The 9,493-nt window shown below is 46.3% G+C and overlaps 1 protein-coding gene across 1 annotated transcript in view; it reads right to left on the reverse strand.

Moving 5' to 3' along the window:
- Positions 1–9,200, reverse strand: part of LOC311118050 (protein kinase C zeta type-like) — a gene marked incomplete at its 3' end in the record, with an annotated part of 64,787 nt that extends 55,587 nt beyond the window's left edge. The window contains exon 1 of the mRNA XM_084192925.1: positions 9,122–9,200. Coding sequence (XP_084049051.1) covers positions 9,122–9,158 — 37 coding nt within the window. The 5' untranslated portion in view covers positions 9,159–9,200. The remainder of the gene's footprint in view (positions 1–9,121) is intronic.
- Between the last annotated feature and the right edge of the window lie 293 nt (positions 9,201–9,493).

Consider the following 9,493-nt stretch of genomic DNA (forward strand, 5'->3'; position numbering starts at 1 on the left):
CAACAGTTTAGTAAACTGCAGAGCTGAGGAGAATAGCTTATCCAGATGTAAATGATGATGTCAAATACGATTCACTGTGACATTCATTTCCAGCAACATGATGTTGTTACATGAAACTGACAGTTTGCCAGTGTCGACAGTTTTCCTGAAGTCATATCCAAGCATGAGTTGAATTGGGCGTACTAATCAGTTTGGGGGAATCTCACTACTAACATGGCCATTGCTTTCCCTACCACACAAATTACTGAACTACCCCTCCCTCCCTCCCTCCCTCCCTCCCTCCCTTCCTCCCTCCCTTCCTCCCTCCCTCCCTTCCTCCCTTCCTTCCTCCCTCCCTTCCTCCCTCCCTTCCTCCCTTCCTTCCTTATCTCACCATGCATCCTTACTGGTTTCCCAGGCTGATAGTCTGGTGGGTGGGTGCAGCAGAAAGCATCCTCTGCTCACTTTGCCTCTGTTGCCATGGCAACCCAACCTTGCCAGATGCTAGCAGTGGTTAGTTATGAAAATAAAACGTCCATCTGAAAGCAAATTGCCCATAAAACAACTCATACTCTACATAATGGCACCATGTGCTGTAGGAACACAAGCTGTGAGATGTTGATGCCTTATCTCTGTTTCTACTGCTTATCTCCAGCTGGATGCAACCAGTCAGTCAACCAGTCAGTCAACCAGTCAGCCAGCCAGTCAGTCAGTCAGTCAACCAGTCAGTCAGCCAGTCAGTCAACCAGTCAGCCAGCCAGTCAGTCAGTCAACCAGTCAGTCAGTCAGTCAGTCAGTCAGTCAGTCATCCAGTAAGCCAGTCCGTTATCCAGCAAGCCAGTCAGTCAACCAGTCAGTCAGTCAACCAGTCATCCAGCCACCAGTCAGCGGCTGTTTAAATGTTCCAGTACTGAATTTAAAATGTCCTCCCCCTTAGGCTTCCCTTGGTATCTATCATTAATAATAATAATAATATGCCATTTAGCAGACGCTTTTATCCAAAGCGACTTACAGTCATGCGTGCATACATTTTTTTTTGTGCATGGGTGGTCCCGGGGATTGAACCCACTACCTTGGCGTTACAAGCGCCGTGCTCTACCAGCTGAGCTACAGAGGACCACATTAATGGGGAGCCCAAACCATTTTCATATTTAAGCATAAATATCGGTTTCTGTCTCTCTTTGTATGTGCGTGTGTGTCTCCCCTTCCCAATATCTGTCTATTGTCTATCTCACTATTGTCAGTGGTCTTTAGCCTTCACATGATCATCCGATGTGTGTGTGTGTGTGTGTCAATTTCTTGCGGGATTAGTGAGCCACTGAACATTCTGTACAGCAACTCAGTATTCCATGGGTGTCTAGTCCTAACTACACTCGCTTAGCTCCGTCTCTCTGAGCAGCCGGCATCAGCAACACAGTTATATTGACGGGGATCAGAGCAGTAGACGAGACACGTAAGGGCGTTTGAACTGGATGAGGATTAAAATGGGAGGAACAAACAGCAGGAAGAAGGAAGAAGAAAATCACCACCCTCTCTTTGTCCTGTCCCAAACGGCAGCCTATTCCTTATGCACTACTTTTGACCATGCAGGACCCATGTCCGAAGTGCAACCCTATTCACTTTATAGTGCCTGTCTTTTGAAGAGGGTTTGGACTGTGTCTGTTGTGAACAGCACACACACAGAGACAGAGAGAGACAGAGAGACAGAGAGACAGAGACAGAGAGACATAGAGAGAGAGAGAGAGAGAGACAGAGAGAGAGAGACACAGAGAGAGAGACAGAGAGAGACAGAGAGAGAGAGACACAGAGACAGAGAGACAGAGAGACAGACAGAGAGAGAGAGAGACAGAGAGAGAGAGACAGAGAGAGAGAGACAGAGAGAGAGACAGAGAGAGAGAGAGACAGACAGAGAGAGACAGAGACAGAGAGAGAGCGACAGAGAGAGACAGAGAAACAGAGAGACAGAGAGAGAGAGACAGACAGAGAGACAGAGAGAGACAGAGAGAGACAGATAGACAGAGAGAGAGAGAGACAGAGAGAGAGAGACAGAGAGAGACCCAGAAGCAAACATTTGCCAATCACCTTCCCTCTAGTCGAGGGTGCATGTGGGCGTCGGCACGTGAACTACCTGCCACATGTCCGACATCAGCAAGTTTGGTTGACTCAGGTCCTCCGACTCAGCTTGATATGGGCATACTATCCCTCTCTAATCTCTCTCTGTCTCGCTGTCTGTCGGTCTCTCTCTCTTCATTCATCCACCTCTCTTTTCTCCGTCTCTCTGGTAAACTGCAGCAGGCATACTTGACTATATGTAAGTCAAACGATGCAATGCCAAAAAATGCTCAACTGGCTACATGTATATTCAAGCTAGGATTTTTCCCACATCAGCAAAACCAGAAGCCATGACTCTGTACAATAGGGAGCAGTTACTAGTATGTATAATGTAGGTGGAGTTGGGCAATTATTTCATTAATTTAAACTCTCCCTCAGTTTTTTCAAGACTTAGAAATACAGTCCCTTTAGTCAAATGGACTCCCAAAACGAGGAGAGTGTGCCTTTGCTCGTGAAAACAAAGTTATCCAGTGAGCAAAATTGGTTGAAAGACGTTTTCAACCAATATGACGTCTTTATAACGTCTTTTCAATGTTGTGTGCTCATAGGGCACCTCAAATCTAATTACCAGCCTGTTGGGGTGACAGTACTAACTAGTGACCCCCCCCCCCCCCGCGCGCCGCCTTAGGGACCCATACAAACAGCAACGGTTGTCTAAAGGATGAGGGTGGACGGTGAGAACACAACAAATGAGACTGGAGTCACGGAGAGAGTCACTGGTGCCGTCTGACGGAAGCCATAACGCACCTGCGGCATCAAGCAGGCGAAGCAGGATGTCCATCGGTTTGATACGGCTGTACGAAAGGGTCACTACTGCGTATGGTTCCCTGTATGCACTGGATCACAGTTAACATAGGAGCTACACTACACTACACTACTGCTCATTTACACCCCAGTATCTCTATTTGCACATCATCTTCTGCACATCTATCACTCCAGCGTTAATACTAAATTATAATTGTAATTATTTTGCACTATGGCCTATTTATTGCCTTACCTCCATAACTTACTACATTTGCACACACTGTATATAGATTTTCTATTGGGTTATTGACTGTACGTTTTGTTTATTCCATATGTAACTCTGTTGTTGTTTTTACTGCACTGCTTTGCTTTATCTTGGCCAGGTCGCAGTTGTAAATGAGAACTTGTTCTCAACTGGCTTACCTGGTTAAATAAAGGTTAAATAAAAATAAATAAATAAATAAAATTAAATAAAATAAAAGTATGCACTGGATCACGGTTAACACAGGATCTACACTACAAGTATGTGGACACCCCTTCAAATGAGTGGATCTATTCCAGCCACACCCGTTGCTGACAGGTATATAAAATCAAAACACACAGCCATGCAATCTCCAGAGACAAACATTGGCAGTAGAATGGCCCGTACTGAAGAGCTCAGTGACTTTCATAGGATGCCACCTTTCCAACAAGTCAGTTCGTCAAATCTCTGCCCTGCTAGAGCTGCTCCGGTCAACTATAAGTGCTGTTATTGTGAAGTGGAAACGTCTAGGAGCAACAACGGCTCAGCCGCAAAGTGGCACAAGCTCACAGAACAGGACCACTGAGTGCTGAAGTGTGTAAAAATCGTCTGTCCTCGGTTGCAACACTCACTACCGAGTTCCAAACTGCCTCTGGAAGCAACGTCAGCACAAGAACTGTTCGTCGGGAGCTTCATGAAATAAGTTTCCATGGCCGAGCAGCGGCACACAAGCCTAAGATCACCATGCACAATGCTAAGCGTTGGCTGGAGTAGTTTAAAGCTCACCGCCATTGGACTAGAGCAGTGGAAAAGCGTTCTCTGGAGTGATGAATCCCGCTTCACCATCTGGCAGTCCGAGGGACAAATCTGGGTTTGGTGGAGGAGGAATAATGGTCTGGGGATGATTTTCATGGTTCGGGCTAGGCCCTTTAGTTCCAGTGAAGGGAAATCTTAACACTACAGCATACAATGACATTCTAGATGATTATGTGCTTCCAACTTTGTGGCAACAGTTTGGGGAAGGCCCTTCCCTGTTCCAGCATGACAATGCCCCTGTGCACAAAGCAAGCTCCATAATCAAATCAAATCAAATTGTATTTGTCACATACACGTGTTTAGCAGATGTTATTGCGGGTGTAGCGAAATGCTTGTGCTTCTAGCTCCGACAGTGCAGTAATATCTAACAAGTAATATCCAACAATTTCACAACATATACCCTATACACACAAATCTGGTAAGGAATGGAATTTAAGAATATATACATATATGGACAAGCAATGACAGAGCGGCATGGACTAAGACAGTAGAAAATTATAAAATAGAGAACAGTATATACATATGAGATGAGTAGTGCAAGATATGTAAACATTATTAAAGTGACTAGTGTTCCAATTCTTAAAGTGGCCAGTGATTTCAATAGGCAGCAGCAGCCTCTAATGTGCTAGTGATGGCTATTTAAAAGGCTGATGGCCTTGAGATAGAAGCTGTTTTTCATTCTCTCGGTCGCAGCTTTGATACACATGTACTGACCTCGCCTTCTGGATGATAGCGGGGTGAACAGGCAGTAGCTCGGGTGGTTGATGTCCTTGATGATCTTTTTGGCCTTCCTGTGACATTGGGTGCTGTAGGTGTCTTGGAGGGAGAGTAGTTTGCCCCCGGTAATGCGTTCGACAGACCGCACCACCCTCTGGAGAGCCCTGCGAAAGGATGCTCTCAATTGTGCATCTGTAAAAGTTTGTGAGGGTTTTAGGTGCCAAGCCAAATTTCTTCAGCCGCCTGAGTTTGAAGAGGCTCTGTTGCGCCTTCTTCACCACACTGTCTGCGTGGGTGGACCATTTCAGTTTGTCAGTGATGTGTACGCCAAGGAACTTGAAGCTTTCCACCTTCTCCACTGTGGTCCCGTCGATGTGGATAGGGGGGTGCACCCTCTGCTGTTTCCTGAAGTCCAAGATCATCTCATTTGTTTTGTTGACGTTGAGTGAGAGGTTATTTTCCTGGCAACACACTCCCACAGCCCTCACCTCCTCCCTGTAGGCGGCCTCGTCATTGTTGGTAATCAAGCCTACTACTGTTGTGTCATCTGCAAACTTGATGATTGAGTTGGAGGCGTGCTTGGCCACGCAGTCATGGATGAACAGGGAGTACAGGAGGGGGCTGAGCACGTAGGGCCCCAGTGTTGAGGATCAGCGAAGTGGAGATGTTGTTTCCTACCTTCACCACCTGGTGGCGGCCCGTCAGGAAGTCCAGGACCCAGTTGCACAGGGCGGGGTTCAGACCCAGGGCCTCGAGCTTAATGATGAGCTTGGAGGGTACTATGGTGTTGAATGCTGAGCTATAGTCAATGAACAGCATTCTTACATAGGCATTCCTCTTGTCCAGATGGGATAGGGCAGTGTGCAGTGTGATGGCGATTGCATCGTCTGTGGATCTATTTGGGCGGTAAGCAAATTGAAGTGGATCTAGGGTGACAGGTAAGGTGGAGGTGATATGATCCTTGACTAGTCTCTCAAAGCACTTCATGATGACAGAGGTGAGTGGTACAGGGCGATAGTCATTTAGTTAATTTACTTTTGATTTCTCGGGTACAGAAACAATGGTGGCCATCTTGAAGCATGTGGGAACAGCAGACTGGGAAAGGGAGAGATTGAATATGTCGGTAAACACAACAGCCTGCTGGTCTGCGCATGCTCTGAGGACCTGTCTAGGGATGCCGTCTGGGCCAGCAGCCTTGCGGGGGTTAACATGCTTAAATGTCTTACTCACGTCGGCCACGGAGAAGGAGAGGCCACAGTCCTTGGTAGTGGGCCTCATTGGTGGCACTGTGTTATCCTCAAAGCGGGCGGAGAAGGTGTTTAGCTTGTCTGGAAGCGAGACGTCGGTGTTGGCGACGTGGCTGGTTTTCCTTTTGTAGTCCGTGATTGTCTGTAGACCCTGCCACATATGTCTTGTGTCTGAGCAGTTGAATTGCAACTCTACTTTGTCTCCATACTGATGTTTTGCCAGTTGAATTGCCTTGCGGTGTGAGTAGCTACACTGTTTGTATTCTGCCATATTTCCAGTCACCTTGCCATGGTTGAATGCGGTGGTTCGCGCTTTCAGTTTTGCGTGAATGCTGCCATCTATCCACGGTTTCTGGTTAGGGTAGGATTTAATAGTCACAGTTGGCACAACATCACCTATACACTTCCTGATAAACTCAGTCACCGTTTCAGTGTATTTCATCTAAATTAATTTTGCTAGCTACCCGGAACTTATCCCAGTCCGTGTGATCAAAACGATCTTGAAGTTTGGATTTCGATTGGTCAGATCAGCGTTGAATAGTCCTTAGCACGGGTACTTCCTGTTTGAGTTTCTGCCTATAGGAAGGGAGGAGCAAAATGGAGTCGTGGTCAGATTTGCCGAAAGGAGAATGGGGGAGGGCCTTATAACCATCCCGGAAGTTCGAATAGCAATGGTCGAGGATTTTAGCAGTGCGAGTACAACAGTCGATATGTTGATAGAACTTCGGCAGCCTAGTCCTCAAATTTGCTTTGATAAAATCCCCGGCTACAATAAATGCAGCCTCAGGATATGTGGTTTCCAGTTTGCATAAAGTCCAGTGAAGTTCTTTGAGGGCAGTCGTGGTATCGGCTTGAGGGGTATATACACGGCCGTGACTATAACCGAAGAAAATTCTCTTGGGACATAATACGGTCTGCATTTGATTGTGAGGTATTCCAGGTCGGGTGAACAGAAGGACTTGAGTTGCTGTATGTTACTACAATTACACCATGAGTCGTTAACCCTTCTGCCCGATGAACTAAGAACCCATCTGGCTGGACCGATTTCGACAGAAACAAAGTATGTTACAGGCCTTGATGTCTCTCTGGAAAGAAATCCTTGCCCGGAGCTCGTCGAGCTTGTTAACCAGAGACTGAACATTAGCGAGTAGTATACTTTGAAGCGGTGGGTGGTGTCCGCGCCTCCTAAGTCGAACCAGCAGGCCGCTCCGAGTGCCTCTCCTCCACCGGCGATGTTTTGGGTCAGCCGCTGGAATCAGTTCAAAAGGATGTGCTTCGGGAAAGTCGTATTCCTGGTCGTAATGCTGGTGAGGTACCGCCGCTCTGATATCCAATAGTTTTTCCCGGCTGTATGTAATGATACAAAACACTTTCTGAGCTAATAATGTAAAAAATAATACATAAAAAAAACAAAATACCGCAACGTTTCCTAAGAGCTAGTCGCGAGGCCGCCATCCTCATCGGCGCCAGGTACTACAGATATTATTGTCGAGATCAGTGTGGAAGAACTTGACTGGCCTGCACAGAGCCCTGACCTCAACACCATCGAACACCTTTGGGATGAATTGGAACACCGACTGCGAGCCAGGCTCTTGTGGCTGAATAGAAGCAAGTCCTCGTGGCAATGTTCCAACATCTAGTGGAAGGACTTTCCAGAAGCGTGGAGGCTGTTATAGCAGCAAAGGAGGGACCAACTCCATATTAATGTCCATGATTTTGGAATTAGATGTTCGACGAGCACGTGTCCACATATTTTGGGCCATGTATACTGGAGAATCAGGTCAACAGTAGGTTTTTTACCTGCTACACTTGATGCGTAGGCTAACCTTTTGCCGGCGTGAGCAGAGCGCGAGCCACTTCATCCTATTGTTCTCGAGCAGCGCGTCGAAATGCACAAAAAAATTGCGGAGCCAGCATGCTTACACACAGGTTTCATTGAAATGAATAGGAGCATCTCACAATCTGAATAAGTTATGCGTCTAGTGTAGCAGGCCAGTAAAACGTCTGTACGCAGAAGGTGACCCGGTGATGAGACGGCCGAGGAGCAGGGCGATGTGAGCCATGTCATTATCAATCATTAGTGAGGTCATTTCTGATCATTCTTCGCCAATGTTAGAAAGAATAGAATGCATAAGTCATTCTATAGTATGAGTAATGCTATCATGATTAGGGATTAAATTATGGGTTGAATGTCAAACGGAAAGCTAACAGAACATTTAAGATGCTAAATTGAAAGGATTGAAAGGCTTATTGTCTTGCTGACTGACTGGGTGGGCTTGTCAGGGCCCGGCGTATTCTCTCTCGACCACAATAGTTTTCTGAATGGAGATTATCTTTTAAATCGACAATCTTTTAATGGCGAAGGGTATGACTTTTTCAATAATCCTACTCCTGCGTAAAAGTCTGATTACATTAGCCACAGTTAGCTAGCCGTATTAGCAAATAAAATAAAAAACTGTTTAAAAATCGGACGGAGGATCAATTCTGATTTATTATCTCTCCCCGAGACCTTCCTCCTCGCCTGCCCTGTGAACAAAGTCGAACAGAACACCTAACCTCCACTGTGTGGACACAAATGCACAGACATACATACTTCCTCTGGGCTAACGGACCATAGATGAGCTGACCTCTAACAACGTTCCTCCGAGACACAGACTACTGCTGCATCATCCCATTTTCAGCAGCCCAGTGCAGATGATGGGCAAGGAGAGAGAGAGAGAGAGAGAGAGAGAGAGAGAGAGAGAGAGAGAGAGAGAGAGAGAGAGAGAGAGAGAGAGAGAGAGAGAGAGAGAGAGAGAGAGAGAGAGAGAGAGAGAGAGAGAGAGAGAGAAACAGAAAGAGAGAAAGAGAAAGAGAGAGATAAACAGAAAAAGAGAGAGAGAAAAACAGAAAGAGAGAGAGAGAAAAACAGAAAGAGAGAGAGGGAAACAGAGAGATAAACAGAAAGAGAGAATTAGAAAGAGAGAGAGAAACAGAAAGAGAGAGAACAGAGAGAGAGAGAGAGAGAGAGAGAGAGAGAGAGAGAGAGAAACAGAGAGAGAGAGAGAGAGAGAGAGAGAGAGAGAGAAACAGAGAGAGAGAGAGAAACAGAAAGATAGAGAAATAGAAAGATTAGAGAGAAAGAAACAGAAATAGAGAGAGAGAGAGAGAGAGAGAGAGAGAGGGAGGAAGAGAGAGGGGTGTTGAGGTAAATTGAGAGAGAATGCAGATAAGCCAGACAAGTATCACAATCCTTTGACGACAAACCAAAGGTAAAGTACTGCACCTGCACAAGTGTCGGGCAGTGGGAAGAATCCAGCCATGTTGTTAGAGTTGATAAAACATGGCAATGTAGACTAAAGGTGTTCATATGCTCTACGGTAGCAGGAACAAACAGTGTGTGTGTGCTTTTTAGAAGCCAGAGGCAGTTGTTCCAGTCGCTCGAGGACAGGACATTTACAGGGGCTTGACTCACTTCCAGACATTGTTCCTGACCAACTAGCAGGAAGATGATAAACTCTACCAACACACATCCACCCACCTAACCTCCTCCCTCCCTCCCTCCCTCTCTCCCTCCCTCCCTCCACATCAAACAAAGTGCACTAAAAGAGGTTGGGCTTGGAGACTGGGTATAGTTTTTCCACATGTGGGTCAGCTA

Source organism: Coregonus lavaretus (assembly GCF_964263955.1).
Source record: "Coregonus lavaretus genome assembly, contig: HAP1_SCAFFOLD_3004, whole genome shotgun sequence".
Taxonomy (NCBI): domain Eukaryota; kingdom Metazoa; phylum Chordata; class Actinopteri; order Salmoniformes; family Salmonidae; genus Coregonus; species Coregonus lavaretus.